The 20,120-nt window shown below is 44.8% G+C and overlaps 1 protein-coding gene across 1 annotated transcript in view; it reads left to right on the top strand.

Moving 5' to 3' along the window:
* Positions 1 to 18,948, top strand: part of SLC34A2 (solute carrier family 34 member 2) — a 28,115-nt gene extending 9,167 nt beyond the window's left edge. Inside the window, exons 4-12 of the mRNA XM_056855648.1 lie at positions 95 to 238; positions 2,188 to 2,299; positions 6,921 to 7,116; positions 9,124 to 9,219; positions 10,040 to 10,160; positions 11,082 to 11,249; positions 11,721 to 11,837; positions 14,246 to 14,370; positions 18,385 to 18,948. Of these exons, the coding sequence (XP_056711626.1) occupies positions 95 to 238; positions 2,188 to 2,299; positions 6,921 to 7,116; positions 9,124 to 9,219; positions 10,040 to 10,160; positions 11,082 to 11,249; positions 11,721 to 11,837; positions 14,246 to 14,370; positions 18,385 to 18,948 (1,643 nt within the window). The remainder of the gene's footprint in view (positions 1 to 94; positions 239 to 2,187; positions 2,300 to 6,920; positions 7,117 to 9,123; positions 9,220 to 10,039; positions 10,161 to 11,081; positions 11,250 to 11,720; positions 11,838 to 14,245; positions 14,371 to 18,384) is intronic.
* Positions 18,949 to 20,120: the final 1,172 nt, after the last annotated feature.

Below are 20,120 nucleotides of genomic sequence, written 5' to 3'. Positions count from 1 at the left end.
ATAACAGAATGTAACAAGAGTGTCATGAGAGATTCGGAACTGGCTCTTCCTGATATTATTGTCTAGTATTTATAGAGGCATTCTTTTTTCATAGGTAAAGCTGCGGGAGACATTTTCAAAGACGGTTCCGTGTTGTCCAACCCTGTCGCCGGCCTTGTGATTGGTGTTCTGGTGACAGTGATGGTCCAGAGTTCTAGCACCTCCACGTCCATCATCGTCAGCATGGTGGCTTCTTCCTGTAAGTTAGTCCCACAAGGGATTTAGGGTTCACACACAAAAACCTGGGATCCCGGGGAGGTACCTTGACTCTGTGTCAGAAGCAGTCTGTGATAAATTAGGGGTGCAAAATATTGGAAACTCATTAGGCTCCAGGGTCAATGAGGAATATTAACAACATTGGCACAGAACGAGGAATTCGTCTCCAATTTGGCTCCCTCCATCACAGTGCCAGGAAAAATGATACTTGGTAGAATTTTAAAACATGTATTCCTGGTGTAATGCTTGTTGTCCGTATATTGATTTCTTAACCATCCCAGATTACAGAAGAGCCTTCTTTTTAGCTAGATTCAATGTACTACCCACGGCCGTTTTGAGTGGGCACTATTCTAAAAAGCCCTACGAGCGTCTATGTGGATGTGAAACTGGTTCTATTGAAACCATGGAGCATGTCTTATTTTATTGTGGAAAATATAAGCTATTAAGAACACAGCTGATAAATCCATTAATTCCTGATATAGACATGCCTGTAGCTAATAAGCTACCATTTCTGCTGGGTGGTTGTGATCACAGTTCTTGTAGTGAAATTTATCTTGGGTTTATTTGAATTTAAGAGACAGAATTTGAAGAACATATTATGATCGAATAAATTGTATAAAATAAAATAATTTTTAAAAATCTGCTTAGCAGTTCAGTGTGGTTCAAGCACACACACAAAAAAAGTGCCTGAATGCAAATGAGCATTTAGGGGTAACTTGATTATAACTTTCGGCATATCTTCAGAACGGCTGTTAAGTAGTAAACAATGGATAGAGTAACAGCCTTAGATGGCAGACAGCAGGTAGATTAAATGGTAGTCATGAGAACATACAGGAAAGTGTGAAATCAATGGAGTAATCAAAGAACATAAATCACAACTGAATAAAAAAACTGGTAAGTGTTTCTGTCTTAGCCTTTCCACACGGGCAGACTATCTGTTTGACTGGGGGTTTCAAAAATCTGCCAGTTAGTTCATGGAGGGGTAAGGCATTATGTCTGGCCAAGAAACAAAGTCTTGGAAGAGTTGGAATGGTTAAGTATTCAAGATAATCTGGGAAGCACTGGAAAAGATGGGGTACTCTGTCCCCAGAAGGAGGGTGCGCATTTGTTCAGTGTGGCTAGCTCACAGCCTGTTGACTAGGAGTGGTACCATTAAAGGAAGGACAGAAGTTACCTTGCATGCTAAATCCAGGGGTGGCCGGCCCATTTGACTGACAGGGAGAGTTCCTGGTGGGCAGCTGCCCTGCTGGGTTGGTGGTGGGGAGGAGCAACTAGAGCCAAGCTCCAGTAGCTTTGCTAATGCAGTAGGGGCCGCTGATCTTAGCTTATAGGTGGTGCTGCAGGAGGTGAGCTGACCACCACTGCTGGCTTGTTGGGTTGCCAACCTCCAGGTGGTGGCTGGAGAACTCCCGCTATTACAACTGATCTCCAGGTAACAGAGATCAATTCCCCTGGAGAAAATGGCTGCTTTGGCAATTGGACTCTATGGTATTGAAGTCCCTTCTCCAAACCCCAGCCTCCTCAGGCTCCACCCCCAAAATCTCCAGTTATTTCCCAACCCAGAGCTGGCAACCCTACAGGTGGTGGCTGGAGATCTCCCACTATTACAACTGATTTCCAGGTAACAGATCAGTTCCTCGGATAAAATGGCCATGGACTCTATGGTATTAAAGTCCCTTCTCCAAACCCCAGCTTCCTCAGGCTCCACCCCAAAATCTCCAGGTATTTCCAAACCCGGAGCTGGCAACCCTATGGCCAGGACTGAGTTCCTAGAGCTGCGGGGCCACTCAGCCTTGCTCGTTCTTGGTCCATTTTTGCTCCCAAGTTAAATCCCAACCCCAGGGACCGTGTGAGGAAGCTACAATGATCCGGAGTGTTGTGTTCCAGCATTCTCCATCTTCCTGATTCCTTTCACTGTTTCTTTTTTTGCAGTATTGAGCGTTCAACTTGCGATTCCAATCATTATGGGAGCAAATATTGGAACGTCGGTGACAAACACTATCGTCGCACTCATGCAAGCTGGAGATAGGAATGAATTTAGAAGGTACGGATGCTTTAATCTGAACCTTGAAATGGGCAAAAAATACATAAAACCCCAAACTAGCAGGAATAATAGGACACCAAAAGGAAGAAAAGGAGCATCGATATCACAAGAAGTCTGTATAAATTGTTCATAAGAATATTTTTATATAAGAGCATAATACATCGATGCACAAAGGGCAAACAATCCATATAATCACAGATTTCTAAAACTCCAGATGTCCACAGAAATAAATAATGCAGGTATCATAATGGCATTGGTTTATACAAGGATCAGTCCCCAAATATATGGTGATCCATATGATTTTCTGGGTTGATCATAGAATCATAGAGTTGGAAGGGACCTCCAGGGTCATCTAGTCTAACCCCTTGCACAATGCAGGAAACTCATAACCACCTCCCCCCCACACACACACACAGCAACCCCTACTCCATGCCCAAAAGATGCCAACAAAAACCCTCTAGGATCCTTGGCCAATCTGGCCTGGAGGAAAATTGCTTCCTAACCCCAAATGCGGAATGGTATACTATAGCCTGATCTTGTCAGATCTTGGAAGCTAAGCTGGGTCGGGAGGGAGACCTCCAAGGAAGACTCTACAGAGGAAGGCATTGGCAAACCACCTCTGCTCAATCACAAGCCTTGAAAACCTCACTAGGGGTCGCTAGAAGTTAGCAACTTGACAGCACTTTACATAAACATACGATTCTGTTATAGGTTTTTTTTCAATATTACAAATGAATATTAATTAATTGTGTCTCAGAGACTTCTTTACAATGCTGGGGCTTCTGTTTGTTCTTCAACGCCTCTTATTCTGAAAATGAAGCAACTCAGTCCTTCCCACTGAAATCACTGGTACACTACAGAAGCATGTCCAGCTTAATCACTCTAAATAATTGCTTGGCTTGGCCAACCTGTGCTTTGGTTTTCAGTGATCTCTTGGCTTTGTTCTTTATCCATATAGATGGAACAAGTGCAGGCATACAGTAGCTGAATTCATAGGATGGTTACATGGATTCAGAATTATAGTCTTTAGTCCGTAATAATAGATTATATTGTTCCTGACCTAGTTTTCCTGGGTCATAGAACTGGACAGTTTCTGAAGCTAGCCAACTCTAGCTTTTCAGCCTATTTGTGTAGCAAGTACCCTGATCCTGGAGGTAGTGGTGGAATGTGGCATCAAGTTGCAGCCAACTTATGGTGACCCCTTAGGGTTCTCAAGGCATGAGGTGGTTTGCCATTGCCCGCCTCCTCATAGTGACCCTGGACTTCCATGGTGGTCTCCCGTCCAAGTATTAACCAGGACCATCCCTGCTTAGCTTCTTTCTTTTCCCCTGTCCTTAGACTGAGGTCTTGAACAACTTGATGAGATTGGGCTATACCAGGGGTCGGCAAACTCATTAGTCAAAAGAGCCAAATATCAACAGTACAACGATTGAGATTTCTTTTTGAGAGCCAAATTTCTTAAACTTAAACTATATAGGTAGGTACACTGTTTATTAACTTAATAAACTTTAATTAAAGTTTTAAGTCTTAATTAAACTATAGGTACACTGAATAAAACTTGATATCATACTTAATAGTGATCTTATTTATTGATAAAAATTAAATTGTAAGTCCCTGCCATTTTCCCCTCCCCGTCCGGAGTCCTCGTCTGGAGGCCTGCTCTACCGTCATAAAAGCCTATTGGTAGACCTGGCCTCCGGCTGAGTCCCATTGGGAGGCCAGGTCTACCCATTGGCTTTCTTGGCAGTAGACCTGGCCTCCGGAGGCCCATAGAAGCCAATTGGTAGACCTGGCCTCTGAAGGGGGACTTTTCCCCCTCCTCGGAGTCCAGGTCTACCGCCAAGAAAGCCAGTGGGTAGACATGGCCTCCCAATAGGACTCAGCCAGAGGCCAGGTTTACCAAAGGAAGCCCGCACCGCCCAACAGTTGAGCGGGCGCAAGAGCAGGGGCTCCGAACCAAGTTCGGAGAGCCGCACTCAACGGGCCAAAGAGCCGCATGCGGCTCTGGAGCCGCAGTTTTGAGACCCCTGGGCTATACCATGCCACTTTCTCTCCTGGGCCAGCACTGGGGGCATCAAGACCCCTGGTTTTGCATTTCCCAGAGATTTGGGCATTTATAACGTGGCTCTTGTGCCAGGGTTCAGGTCATTCTGAGGTAAACCAGGAAAAGTTTGGACTCAACGTTTATTTCTCATGAAAGTTCTGAGCTGCAGAAGCTCCTACTCTGAATTCTTGAACTCTGAACTTTGGAGTTCTTCACTGAATAGTATCAAGGTAAAAAATAAAATTGGCACCTATTGTTTTAGCAGTAAGACATGCAAGCTTGGGTAGATGCTATCAGAAAAGCTAGTTCAAAGTTATAATGAAAGGTGGAAGATTTGAGGGTGTTTTTACCTGTCAGGCATTCTTCTCTCCCCAACTTCATCTGACACAACTTGTACAGTAGCTTCAGTGGAGGAGCATGCGAATGAGAAACTCTGGTTGACCTGGATTATTTGTGGTTGACCTGAATTATTTGTGGTTGACCTGGATTAATTGTGTTGTCCTCATTTGTGGAGCAACACATTGTTGATGTTCCCTGCTTCTATGTGACATGTTGTGGTGTGACCTGGGACTGGAAGATTTATTTGTGGATTATTTGTGGATTATTTGTGGTTGACCTGAATTATTTGTGGTTGACCTGGATTAATTGTGTTGTCCTCATTTGTGGAGCAACACATTGTTGATGTTCCCTGCTTCTATGTGACATGTTGTGGTGTGACCTGGGCCTGGAAGATTTACACCATAAAGACATTTCCTGTCTTTGACTGTCCTTCTCATAAATTATCTTTGTACGGTAGATCATTTTAGTTGAGAGGATTTAGCTAGCATAATGATTAATGGCTCATTGGGACCTTCTAACTTGTACTCCCCCAGGCACAGGTCTAATCCCAAACCATACTGTCTTTTGTTTATAATGCATCAGTACTGACCTCTTCGCTGGAAAATATAATCTCGTGTTCTTCTTTAGGGATGCACAAAAGTCAGGAAGTGAACATCCAAACTCTTTTACAGCAAGTTCTAATGATCCCTGGCCTTGGCCCTGGTCATCAGGCTGCATTAAGAAGAGAGAATATTTGTCTCCTTGATGCTCAGGTTTCTTATATTTAGATAGCCAGCTTGACTTTTTACGAGTAATCTTTAACATCATGGTGCAGTAAAGGGTAGGATTGGCCACAGATCTGACCTTAGAACAAGTCTTAACAGAAACATTAACTGTGTCTGGAAATAATGAGAATAGTTTGTTAATCCTCTGGATATCCTCTGGATATCCTCACTGGTGCTTTCTGCTTCAATTTCATGAAGCATTAACATCAGCAGCAGGAGGGGGAGAAGTTGGAATGGAGAGAAGGAGGCAACACAAAATGTTGACCAACCAGTGCTGATCTTACAACCTAAAGAGGATTGCACTGATAGGGTGTCCTTTTTGTCCTCAGTGTTTCATCTCACAAGCCATTGCTCTGTCAGAGGTTGCTTTATTGTTATTATTTTGTTTCTGTCCCATTTTCTGGAACACATTTAAGCCCTGAGCCCTGGCAGGTCCTTTCCAATGTTGAGCTCCTTTGTCACTGAGAGAAGGCGTACATTAGCAGGTTCTCTGATATCTCCCCCAATTCCCCCTTCCACAGGCACCACCGCCCAAATCTCCAGGACTTTCTCTGACTGGAGTTGGCAACCGTATTACTCAGGGCCTAACTATACATTACAGATCATGATGGGTAGCTGTGCTAGTCTGTCTTCAGCAGTAGGGAAAAAAGCAAGAGTCCAGTAGCACCTTAAAGACTAACAGCAGCTCCCTCATGTCCTTGACTCCCCTCCCCCAACTCCTACAGGTTGCCTGTGGCTGGCAACTCTAAGGTTGCTAATGCATGGGCACTTTCACTCACGTTCGCCCCCAGTCTGAATCAGTTGTTCCTTGGAGTTATTCATTAATTTTCCGTCCATTAGAGATGACCTCGTGCCCAGCCCTCGCAATGTCCTGGTCTTCCCATTCCCCTATTAACCCAACTCTTCCATCTTCCCTGAGCAAAGCCCGGGTGAAATCCCCATGCAGAAGGCAAAGCACGGGACACACAAGCTTGGTTTTGCTCACAGCCAATTACAAAACAGCGTATAAAGAGGCGGGGATTCAAATACTTCCTGCTTCCTCAGAGCTTTCTGAGCACAAGAAAGGCTTTTTAAAACCGAGGCTTGGATTTCCCGCCCCCCCAATCCTTTCAGATTGCTTCGTTTTTGTGTGTGTGTTGTTGTTCTTAAAAAAGCATTTTAATGTAAAATGTGGCAGTTGGGTTTGGGGGGGAATTTTCTCTCACAGCATACTAAGCCAATTACAAAGCAGCATTTACAGGGGTGGGGACTTGATTTGAAGTTGGAGACTGCTGGTGCAGAGATTCCCAACAGGAAAGTGTGGGTCCAGCCAGCAATGAACCTCATGTAAAACTCCCATGCATAAATGACCTAAGGCTGCCCCAGCTAGGACTTGATATTTTTATTAAAAATAAGTGTAATCTACCCACTTCCCAAACCTTTTTGCCACCTTGTCACGGATTTACCATTTTGGCTCATCTTGGTTTTTCTACAGGGCCTTTGCCGGGGCTACAGTTCATGATTTCTTTAACTGGCTTTCAGTGTTTGTGCTGCTGCCCATTGAAGTTGCCTCAGGTTACCTGTACCATCTTACCAACGTCATCGTCGAGTCTTTTCATCTCGAAAGTGGAGAAAGTGCCCCTGAGCTGCTGAAAGTCATCACTGATCCTTTCACCAAACTTGTCATCCAGGTAGGCACCTTTTCCCAGCTAGCTGTTAAGTTGCCAAATTGTCTTTGGGTAATCAGAATCTACCTTGGGCTGCCAAGCCCCGATGGGGCAGGGGGATTCTCTGTCCCCAAGTCCCATTGTACAAATCTTTGGTGAGACCACACTTGGAATACTGTGTACAGTTCTGGTCACCACACCTAAAAAAGGATATTACAGAGCTTGAGAAGGTGCAGAAAAGAGCAACTATAATGATTAGGGGACTAGAGCAACTGTCCTATGGGGAGCGGTTAAGACACTTAGGGCTGTTTAGCTTGGAAAGAAGGTGGCTAAGGGGAGACATGATGGAGGTTTTTAAAATTATGCATGGTTTGGAGAGAGTGGACAGGGAGACGTTTTTCTCCCTCTCCCATAATACTAGAACACGAGGTCATCTGTTGAAGCTGGAGGGTGACAGATTCAAAACAGATAAAAGGAAGTATTTTTTCACACAACTCATAATTAAATTGTGGAACTCCCTGCCCCAGGATGTGGTGATGGCTGCCAACTGGGAAGGCTTTAAGAGGGGAGTGGACATATTCATGGAGGAAAGGGGCGTTCATGGCTATTAGTTAAAATGGATACTAGTCATGCTGCATACCTATTCGCTGGAACACAGGCAGGATAGTGCTGCTGCAGTCGTCTTGTTTGTGGGCTTCCTTGAGGCACCTGGTTTGGCCACTGTGTGAACAGACTTCTGGACTTGATGGGCCTTGGTCTGATCCAGCAGGGCCTTTCTTGTGTTCTTATGTTCTTATTGTCTGTTGCAGTTTGGAGCAGGGGCAGGAGAACTTTTTTTTTTTTTAAGCAGCCTTGGGAACTTACTGGAAGTTCTTACTGGAAGCAGGGCCGTCTTAACGCATGGGCACGCTGGGCAGTTTCCCGGGGCCCCCATGAACATAGGGGCCCCATGCTAATCTATGTATGTTGTGACTGGCTGTCAATGAATAAATAAATACTACACTAAACTTTAAATATTTGTTATTGGAAAATGCATATTTAGCATGTGTTTTACTAAAGATAATGAACAATATTAATGTTAATGTTATCTTCAATTTTACCAACCATTTGCATTTTTATTCCTGTGAGTGGATGTGTTTCTGACAGCACTAGCTCGAGTCAAATGGGTAAGGCTGCAAAGTTTTGTTTTTTAGTAAGTTAGGTCTGGGAAACTCAAGAGTAGACCTGGGAAACAACATCTGTGGGCAGCGTCACTTCTAAAGCCTACAGGAGCCTGAATTGACTCAGCACTGCAGAAGGGGGGTGCTTCTGTTTCCACCCCACAACTTTTTTCTGAGTGGAAACATCTCCTGTGGGGTCCAACCCGTGCATGCCATCATATCTAGTTTGACCCTTAGGAAATAAATTAATTTTGGTCCCAGCATCAGGAGTGTTGGTAGTTTCGCTCTCTTCCAACAAGCTTGGAAGAAGAATAGTTGGTTTTTATATGCCGAATTTCTCTACTTTTTAAGGAGAATCAAACCGGCTTACCATCTCCTTTCCTTCCTCGCCCCACAACAGACACCTTGTGAGGCTGAGAGAGCTCTAAGAGAACTGCGACTAGCCCAAGGCCACCCAGCTGGCTTCATGTGGAGGAGTGGGGAAACCAACCCGGATCGGGCAGGATGGTGCTGCTGCAGTCGTCTAGTTTGTGGCTTCCTAGAGGCACCTGGTTGGCCACTGTGTGAACAGACTGCTGGACTTGATGGGCCTTGGTCTGATCCAGCAGGGCCTTTCTTATGTTCTTATCACCAGATTAGAGTCCGCCGCTCATGTGGAGGAGTGGGGAATCAAATCCAGTTCTCCTGATTGGAATCCACTGCTTTTAACCACTATACCACGCTAGCTCTCTGCGTAGCTAAGCGGAACCCCCTCTGATCTGCAAGCCCACATGGGTCCTGTTGCTAGAATATGACAAAGAGATGAAATGCAGGACCTTTATGTTATATAACAAATAAATCTCTTTTCTGTTTTGTTTGCTTTTTCTTACAGCTTGATAAATCAGTGATCAGTGCAATTGCTATAGGCGACAAATCAGCGAGCAACAAAAGCCTGGTGAAAACTTGGTGCAAGACGAAAACGAGCCTGGTGAGTACCGTATTAAGATGCCATTTAAGCACAGAGGATATTGTTATTGTTGCTATGGTTATTATGAAATAGCCTTCTGGTTTCCTTTTGATGATTAATCTTGCTCAACTCCAAATGGGGAGGATCTATAATTTTTACAGCCTCATGGAAATCCAGATATATATTTTTATACATTAAATATCACATTAAAGTATCATACAAGTGCTTTACCTGCTGAAATCGGGACACTTCAGAAACAGATTTGGTCTAATACTAAGCATCATGGATGTCCTTAATTAATCTATTATTTCAATTTAAAGAAAAATTTCATAAATTGTTACCTGGGGTGGAGATTCGTTGTTTGGATTTCCATAATACTGGTTTATATTCAACCATCCTTGCACAGAAGGGACACAGAGTTTTCTCGTCTTTCTCTCCATTACTTCTCCATCCTTCATGTTCTATGTGTATCACCTGCACAAATCAGAAGCTTTTAGATCTAGTATTTAGGTGCCAAAACCATAAATTCGCATGTTCCATGTGCCAGTAGTTGGATACAGGTCAGCAATTCTTAGCACTTACGTAATGATGTTGAATATTTGAAGTTCTTTGTGTACACTAATTTTTACAACAATCCACAAAACTTGCATTGTATTTATGATCCCTGTTACCAGGATGCCTGTTATGATTAGGCAAGGAGAAGAGGAAGAGGGACCAGCATACTGCAGGGTTCATAATTTCCATCACAGCAACAGACTTTTTGCTGTAGTGCTTTAAAATGCAGGAGAATCGAAAAGGAGATTGTTGATTTCATTGTCTTGCCTTATATGTTGGCGTCTAGATCGCACAGAACATTACCGTCCCGTCACGTGAAAACTGCACATCTCCAGACCTTTGCTGGACTGATGGAAACTCAGCCTGGACTCTCAAAAATTATTCCAACACAGAATATATTAAAAAATGTAAGGAAGCATGCCACTTGGCACTCTTCAAAGAACTTACAGTACTGAACTGCATTTTCAGAACAGAATTACATGTTACGACAGAAAATATTCAGTAAACAAATCTTGGGTACTTCAATAAATATGCGTTATTCTCGAGTCACAGCTGACTCATGGCGACCCCGTAGGGCAAGGGTGTTGAACTCATTTGTTACAAGGGCCAGATATGACACAAATGTCACTTGGTCGGGCCAGGCCATGCCTCGCCAGCCCAGATCCAAGCACATGTGTGAGGAAATTGCTTTACGCACAGTCCTCTTGATATACATGGTTGCTATTGTGTGTGAACAGGGTAATGTGTATTCTCCAGCTTTGGTACAAGTTTGCATGTACTGAAGCTGAAAAATACACACATTGCCTTATTCACACAAAATGGTAACAAGAAGAAGCAGAGTCGGTTTTTATACCCTGCTTTTCTCTACCGAAAGAAGTCTCAAAGGGGCTTACCTTCCCCTTGCCTTGCCTTCCCCTCCCCACAACAGGCACCTTATGAGGTAGGTGGGGCTGAGAGAGTTCTGAGAGAACTGAAACTAGACCAAGGTAATCCAGTAGGCTTCATGTGTAGGAGTGGGAAATCAAACCTGGTTCACCAGATTAGCCTCCGCTGCTCATGTGGAGGAGTGGGGAATCAAATGCAGTTCTCCAGATTAGAGTCCACAGCGCTTAACCACTACACCACACTAGCTCTCATATGCATATTGGGATGATTGTGGGTGGCAGGCTCTCCCACTAAGTGAGGTTGGAGCACCAAAATCGTAACAACTGACCAAGGCTAGGATCTGGGAAAATGAAACCTAATGCAAGTGACCACTTTCCTCACCTGCAGCATGTGAACCTAACTATTTTTAATACTCAGTTAATTTAATTTTCACTCTTCCCTAGGTGATCATCTTTTTGCAGGAACATCCCTTTATGATTCAGCTGTCGGCATCATCCTGCTTGCATTATCCTTGCTCGTTCTGTGCACTTGTTTGATACTGATAGTCAAGTTGCTGAATTCTGTACTGAAAGGACAAGTGGCCCGTGTTATCAAGAAGACGCTCAACACTGGTAAATATTTATTCCTCCCCTCCCAAAAAAGTAAAAAAAAACCCCAGCAAACATTTGTGAATAATTTGCACAGTCTACCCGGAACTTCCCCAATCCAGATTGCCATAAAAGGATAGGGAGAGTTGGCAAAAAACATACCCAATGCATTGTGCTTTTCATCTGTACTTCTATATCATCCATGTAAAGAAAAGAAAAGCAATGCTAGATGGGTATATACATGTAATCTGGGAGGGTTTGGTGTATGTGAGTACATTAGTGAAAAGGTGGGGCCATCAGATGAGCTCGTCTCACCCAGTCTGCCACCTCCCTCACTCCAAGTGGAGCGCCTGCCCCTGTGATTGTAGAATATAGGTTGCCATCGCTGTTCCCGTAGTTCACCATGTGAGCAAACATACTAACTCTATATATTGTTTAGAACTGAACATCGTGATTGACTCTACAGACAATGCCTGCCTCGCTTCTGTTTTCCAGATTTCCCATTTCCGTTTTCTTGGCTCACGGGCTACTTGGCTATGCTAGTGGGAGCTGGCATGACCTTTATTGTTCAGAGCAGTTCAGTGTTTACATCGGCGATTACTCCACTTGTTGGTAAGCTTTTTTTAATAGAAGTATTTTACGAAATCTTTTTCATTTGGCTTGGCTTCTGACCATTGGTTTTCAGTGGGAGTGGAGTAAATTTTGGTTTTTATACAATACCATACTTTGTTCTGCTGCCACTATTTAAATTAACTGTGTAATAGTTTTGCACACACACCCCATGATAATTTGGACCGATATGTTCCATGACCAAATAAGCTATGAATCTATAAGTGGAGCCAATATGGCTGAAAAGAGGGATGTAAAGATACATGATAAATAAATAATAATGCTGAGGCATGTAAAAAAATAAGATAGGTGAGATGGTGTAATATAGGTGAGACAGTATAATATACAGTCAATATATCTAATTCTCAACCTGGCCAAATCTGAGAATACTTAAATCCTCACAGCATTGCTCCGAGGTTAAAATGAAGGAGAGGAGAATGAAGTTAGCTGCTTCGGGTCCCCATTGCAGAGAAAGCTGAGGTTTAAATGAATAATAAATAAAGCTGAAGATGAGGGGCAGATAAAAGGTAGATTGGTTCTTGTAGGTTATCCGGGCTGTGTAACCGTGGTCTTGGAATTTTCTTTCCTGACGTTTCGCCAGCAGCTGTGGCAGGCATCTTCAGAGTAGTAACACTGAAGGACAGTGTCTCTCAGTGTCAAGTGTGTAGGAAGAGTCAGAGAGGGGTTGGGTTTGAGCTGAGTACTGTCCTGCAGACGTAATGTGCTAATCATTGTCCTGTAAGAATCAAGATAATGTACTAATGAAAGTGTGGTATGTTAATATGGAAGCATTGTATCCTGAAATGATCTGGTAATGTGTGAAATCCAAAGCTAATCTGCATGGCTATTGTTGACTGTAGCCTTTGTTAGTCTGGAGGTTTTTTCAGGGCAGGAAGCCAAGCCTTATTCATTCTTAAACTCTCTTCTTTTCTGTTAAAGTTGTGCTGATTTTTATGAATTTCAATGGCTTCTCTGTGCAATCTGACAAAATAGTTGGTAGAATTGTCCAGTCTTTCAGTGTCTTGGAATAAGACCCTGTGTCCTGTTTGTGTCAGTCCATGTTCAGCCACTGCTGGTTTCTCAGGTTGGCCAAGTCTGCAGTATCTTTCATGTTCTTTTATCCTTGTTTGTATGCTGCGTTTTGTGGTCTCAATGTAAACTTCTCCACAGTTGCAAGGTATACGATATACTCCTGCAGAGGTGAGGGGGTCTCTTTTGTCTTTTGCTGATGGTAGCATTTGTTGTATTTTCTTGGTGGGTTTAAACACTGTTTGTACGTTATGTTTTTTCAAAAGTTTCTCCATCCTATCAGTGACTCCTTTAATAAATGGCAAGAATACCTTTCCTATGGGAGACTGTTTTTCCTGAGTTTTCTGATTTTTGTTTGGTTTAATGGCCCTTCTGATTTCATTCTTGGAATAGCCGTTTGCTAGCAGTGCGTGATTTAAATGATTAGTTTCTTCCTTGAGAAACTGTGGTTCACAGATCCGTCTTGCACGGTCCATTAATGTTTTTATTATTCCTCTTTTAGGTAGATTGGTGGGTGGGAAAGAGAGAAAGAAGCAGGGAAAGGTGAAGATGTGTGGGCTGCCAGGAGGAGGGAAATAGGAAATAATGTGGGGGAGGGGAATATAGGGGGAAATGAGGTTCCCCTTGCAAGTCTTTGCAGGCTCCTCACTGTGCAGCTAAGCCCAGCCTGGCAACCAGCACTGCACAACTGGGCCATAGCTTTAGAGTGTGCTAGGGGTAGGGAAGGAGGGAAAACTGAAGATGGGTAGGAGATGGCTGCTGCAAGGGAAGGAGAGAAGAAGGCAGGAAAAGGGGAGATGCTATGGGGCTTTCAGGGAAGGGAAAGAGGGGAGGGGAAATGAGATGCATCACTGCAAGTCCCTGCATGTTCCCTCTTGTCAATATGTCTAATTCTCAATATGGCCTCATCTGTGGATACTTAAATCAGGAGATTAGAGCCATGAACAGACAAGACAGATCTTTCTACAAACCTGAGAACAGTCCCAGGTTTGCAGAAAAATCTGAAATCTAAGCAATACAAAACAAAATCCCACTGGGGATTTGAAACCTCACAAAATAACAGAAGCAATGCCATAGCTTTAAAAAACAAATACCCTCAGTGGCATTTTATGATAAAAGATGGGCAGGTTGGTTTGAAGGAGAAAAGGAAGCAAGGAAAGTTGAAGATATGGAAGTGGTCAGGAGGAGGAATACAAAAAAATAGTGTGGGTGGGGGATATGGGAAAGGCTCCTATTCTTCCTTCTCCCTCCTTGCCTTGCAGCCCCACCTGACTTACTTTTTGGTCATGACTCACAGTTTAGGAACTGCTGCCCTCAAGTGCTATGTCGGTGGTGGGGGTGATGCTGATGGTATTCATCCTTGGTTTTATTTTCCTTACCAGGAATTGGTGTCATAAGCATCGAGCGTGCATACCCCCTTACTCTGGGATCCAACATCGGCACCACGACAACGGCAATTCTTGCTGCTTTAGCTAGTCCAGGAAGCAGATTAAAATATTCTTTACAGGTTAGTATTTGTATCTAAGAACACAAGAACAGAAGAAAAGCCTTGCTGGATCAGACCAAGGCCCATCAAGTCCAGCAGTCTGTTCACACAGTGGCCAACCAGTTGCCTCTAGGAAGCCCACAAACAAGACGACTGCAGCAGCACCATCCTGCCTGTGTTCCACAGCACCTAATATCATGGTCATGCCCCTCTGATACTAGAGACTATCTGCTTTTTATGATATGATGCCTTAAATACTTACAGCCCAATCCTAATGGGGGGGAGCCGAAAGGGGATAGGAACTTTGCACTGGCGTTAGTGCCACGTGCACTGGCTAAAGTGGTGCGGACGCCAGCGCAGGGGCATGACACTGGCTGCGAGAAGCCGTGTGACAGTACCATGCTTGGGCATCGGCGCAGCCTCGCCGGCAGCATTTTCCCGTTGCAGAGGCTCGTGCCAGCATCAAAGGGGGCATTCCCGGGGGTGGAGCTGAGTTTCGGCCCAGGAACAGCCCTTTTTGCATGCGCCAAGGTACGCCTGCAAAAAGGCAGGTGTACTCCCTTGGAACACCGTGGAGAGTTCCATGGGGTTTCCTTCAACATTGGTTTTTTCGGCCTGCTGTGCTCGGCTGCAAGTCGCTCTGGTGGTGGTGTGGCGGCACCATCCCCAAGCACACCTTAACCACCACCCCTAGGGTTGCCAACCTCTAGATAGTGGCTGGAGATCTCCTGCTATTACAACTGATCTCCAGCCGATAGAGATCAGTTCACCTGGAGAAAATGGCCGCTTTGGCCATTGGACTCTATGGCATTGAAGTCCCTCCCCTCCCCAAACCCCACCCTCCTTAGGCTCCTCCCCAAAAACCTCCCGCCTGGCAACCCTACACCACCCCCATTAGCATTGGGCTGTAAATGACAATATGGACATACGGTGCATTTTATTTATCTGAGTAGCTGATTGAAAACATTTCCGTCCTGCACTCTGACCTTAGAGAGGTCTCATCGTGTCTCACAGTCACAAGAATTAGAACAATTTATTTATTTATCATTTAATATTTATAGCCCACCCTCCCCCTGTGCAGGGCTGGTAACAACAATTTAAAATACAGTAAATAAACGGCCCAGGCTGGCCTGATCTCGTCAGATCTCAGAAGCTAAGCAGGGTTAGTATTTGGATGGGAGACCACCAAGGAAGTCCAGGGTTGCTGTGCGGAGGAAGGCACTGGCAAACCACCTCTGTTAGTCTCTTGCCATGAAAATCCCAAAAACGGGTCACCGTAAGTCGGCTGCGACTTGACTGCACTTTACACACACACAAATTAAACATATGGATTAAAACTAAATTAAAACAGTACAATAGATGATGCTAAAAAAGCAGCATTGGTCAGATTCTAACAGTACTCTGGGCCTAAATACAAGCTGCCAGATCAGTCAATCACAATACAGTTCCTGGGTTACCCTATGGAGATAGAATAATTATTAAACCAACTGGGGCAGTATTTTGCCCAAAGTCTTGGAAAACTGAGCTACTAGGATAGCACGCTGGCTTTTCGCGTTAACAGCAATTTTTGTCTTGGTATTTAGCAATATGTGGAGGTCGTACATGGCCCTCACGGTTCCACAATTTATAAAGGATGGCGCCACTCTGCAAAGGAAAAGCCATAGTTGGCTGCACTTTCAAACGGTGCCCTCAGCCTATCTCAATTGTCGTTTGCTTTTCCATATCTAAAGTAAAAGCAGTAATAAAATCTTCTAAGCTAATCTATGTGATTAGGATCACAGCTTTACCATCACCCTAATAAGGCATGGGAGTTATTGACACTTGTGGGAAAAGCAATAATAATCACAGTAGATGTTTTATTGAGCATTGATACCTTGAGATGGGCAGAGTCCAATTTGGCTGATTCCCCATTTCTTTCATACAGAAAGACAGAAGCAAATAGATTAATGTGTTACATACAGTGCTATTTATTTTGTACCACCCCAAGAAAAGTTCTGCTTGGGGTTTTTATAAGAGGCATACTGTATTGTCCAACATAGTACAGATTGGCTGTCCTTGCTGACCAAGACAAATATCTTAGTTATAAGATCACCGGAGTTTTGCAGTAGCTGCCCAGTAGATAAGATATAAACATATCCCAACAATTGCTGATACAGAAATGATGGTGAGATAATTTTGATTGCTGAGCTGCACTTGGTGCTGACTGAATAGCTATCACGCTAAAGGTCAAATGAGGTAAGACGCTGGGATCCAGAGCCAGTTCAAGGTATTGTGTTGTCCCAAGCGAGGTACACCCGTCCCCTCCTGGGCCCACCACTCAGGTCCAAGTGAAGCGGTTGTAACACTGCTGCGTGATTTGGAACCCAACTAGCAGCAGGCTCAGGAGAGGATACCAGCCACCTTTTGTACTGCCGCCGTGGGGCGCATACACCAGCCCCTGCAATGCTTGGCATCCCCCACTGTGCTGCCCTAAGCAGCTGCTTGGGGGGCTGGGTCAGAGAACCGGCCCTGCTGCATACTGAAACAACAAAGATTCCATGACAACGGCCAATAAATCCCGAGGGCTCCCTTTTTCTTGGGACATAGAACACTTGGGAGGAATATACACATTTATACAAATAAGGTTCCAAAATGAAAACCTTTAACTAGTAAAATCTGAAATGTTAGAATAAATGTTATCTATGACTTGTATCTCTACATTCAAATCGACTGATATAAAAATTGTCAAACCTCCACTTCCCCATCCCTTTGAGTGGATTTAACCGGCCCTGCTGGGATCTCCCATTTTATAGGGAGGACGGTTCTGGCTGGGGCTGTTGCCTTGATTGAAGAGGATGAATCATTTCCTGTCTTTTGTTTTCCTGATTCAAGTCAGTAGCTGCTATTTACCTAGCAGGGGTGAATATACATGGTGGTTGGAGCTTTTGAGGAATTTGTTTGGGAAAGATACATGGCTGAAAGGGTCTCCTTCTCCACCAGCTCCATGACCAACATCCCATTTTGCTCCTTTGCTGACTGCTTTTAACTTAAAAAAATTAAGGGCAATCCAGCCATGGTGGTAGTGAAAAGTGCCCACCAAGTCGCAGCCCACTTTTGACAACCCCATAGGGTTTTGAAGGCAAGAGACTTTCAGAGGTGGTTTTGCCATTGCCGGCCTCTGCGTAGCAACCCTGGACTTCCTTAGTGGTCTCCCATCCAAGTACCAACCAGGGCTGACTCTGCTTAGTTTCCAACATCTGATGAGATTAGACTAGCCTGGGCCAGCCAAGCCAGGGCAATCCAGTCATAGAACTAGACATGTGTGTGTGTTAAGTGCCGCCAAGTTGCTTCTGACTCATGGCAACCCTATGAATCAGTGTCCTCCAAAACGTCCTATCCTTAACAGCCTTGCTCAGGTCTTGCAAATTGAGGGCCGTGGCTTCCTTTATAGAGTCAACCCATCTCTTGTTGGGTCTTCCTCTTTTCCTGCTGCCTTCAACTTTTCCTAGCATGATTGTCTTTTCCAGTAACTCTTGTCTTCTCATAATGTTACCGAAGTACGACAGCCTCAGTTTAGTCATTTTAGCTTCTAGGGTCAGTTCAGGCTTGATTTGATCTAGAACCCACTGATTTGGGTTTTTTTGGGGGGGGGCAGTCTACAGTATCCATAACACTCTCCTCCAACACCACATTTCAAAGGAATCTGCATTCTTCCTATCAGCTTTCTTCATTGTCCCGCTTTCAGAACTAGATATAATACGTGCCTATTATCTTATGTGCTGTGGCAGGATGCTTGTGCAGTTGGCTTGCTTGTGGGCTTCCTAGAGGCACCTGCTTGGCCACTGTGTGAACAGATGACTGGACTTGATGGGCCTTGGTCTGATCCAGTGTAGCCTTTCTTATGTGATCTGGGGTGGGTCTGTGGATGAGAGTCCAGTGAAGGAAGAACAAAGGGTACTAAAAATTTAAAATCTCAGGTAATTGTATTTAAGTCTTATGTGGTTTGAAAACAAAGTCTGACTTTGATCTCTCTTTTGCTTTCTTCTTTGCTTTCAGATTGCTCTGTGCCACTTCTTCTTCAATATTTCCGGGATTATCCTTTGGTACCCAATCCCTTTCATGCGCCTCCCAATACGCTTGTCCAAAGGCCTGGGGAACATAACAGCCAAGTACAGATGGTTTGCCATTTTCTATCTCCTTCTCTGTTTCCTCCTCATTCCTTTAGTCGTCTTTGGCCTGTCGATAGCCGGCTGGCCGTACCTGGTGGGCGTCTGCGTCCCCATCTTGGCTCTCTTGGTTGTGGTGATCGTTATCAACGTTTTGCAAGCCAAATGGCCGCACTTGCTGCCTCAGAAGCTCCGAAACTGGGACTTCCTCCCCAGATGGATGCACTCCTTGCAGCCTTGTGATAACGTCATCACTTCCATGACATCTGCTTGTGGGAGATACTGCTGCTGCTGCTGCAAATGTTGTCAAGGAAAGAACGCCGACCAAGAAGCAAAAGAAAAGCCAACCAAAGCCCCGGAAGGGCATGACAACCCTGTTTCGTTAGCAGACGAAGAGAACGACCATTCGGCGGATAAAACTAAGCCAATAGAATTGAGTATCACAGCTTTATAATGGAAGGTTGTGCTGTAAGGGCTGAGAACCTGAGGACAATAATGGAGGGGGGAAACCATAAGAGGTAGGAAGAAAATGGCAGTGAGAAATGTGTGCCAGGTTTTTGCATCCCATGACACCAGCGGCAGCAAACCTCTTTGGCAAGAATGCCAGCCCAGACTAGGAGATCCATACTGAGTATCTGTGCAGCCCCAGGTGCCTTCTGTAGTTTTGCCTCTGATCTGTCTGGCCAAGGAGCAGGCTACTCTTGGAGGGTAGGCAACCATAGGGTTGCCAGGTCCCTCTTCGCCACTGGCGGGAGGTTTTTGGGGCAGAGCATGAGGAGGGTGGGGTTTGGGGAGGGGAGGGACTTCAATGCCATAGAGTCCAATTAACAAAGCAGCCATTTTCTCCAGGGGAACTGATCTATATCGGCCGGAGATCAGTTGTAATAGCGGGAGATCTCCAGCTATTACCTGGAGGTCGGCAACCCTATACAGGAGTCTTTGTTGAGGCTTCCCCACCCCCTTATTTTTATTTGGTTTCTAGACTCAACATGGACAAAATGTAAAAATGTAGCGGGAGGCAGGGACAAGAATCAATATAACACTTAAACAAATGCCAAGGCCAAATATGACCAAAATGTTATGTTTGCACAGATCAGATCACTAAGCATGCAATCCTGAAGGGAGAGTGGAGCCACATGGGAACCGGCGTAACCCCTATGCCGGCTTCTGTGCCACTTGCACCATGCAAACTGGCATGAACGCCGGTGTAGGGAGACTTACGCCAGCCCGGGGGAGTGGCGCAGCAGTGTGGGGCTCAGGCGTTGGTGCAGTCTCCTAGCAGATTTCCATCAGTGCAGCTTCCCTCGCCAGTGTGCAGGGGGGGCATTTCTGAGGTTTTCCCAGGGGCGGAGCCACCTCTATGCTGCTTCCTAAGCCCTTTCGGGCTGGGAATGCCTTTACTCAAGTTTACACCACCAAAAATGGTGGTGTACACCTGTGAAACGCTATGGAGTGGTTCCATGGGGCTTGCAGGTAAAGGCAGGATATTTTTGCTTCAGAGTGGGGCTGGAATCTGCTTTGGAGGCAGCGTGGCTGTGCCACTTCTGGGCGCCACCTCAACACCACCCCTCTCAGGAATGGGCTGCCCATTTGGCCCATCAAACCCTGCGAACAAGTCCATGCTTT

The sequence above is a fragment of the Euleptes europaea genome, chromosome 9, assembly GCF_029931775.1.
Source record: "Euleptes europaea isolate rEulEur1 chromosome 9, rEulEur1.hap1, whole genome shotgun sequence".
NCBI classification, from domain to species: domain Eukaryota; kingdom Metazoa; phylum Chordata; class Lepidosauria; order Squamata; family Sphaerodactylidae; genus Euleptes; species Euleptes europaea.
The sequence above is the reverse complement of the archived record's forward strand: the minus strand, read 5'-3'. Positions and strand labels throughout refer to the sequence as shown.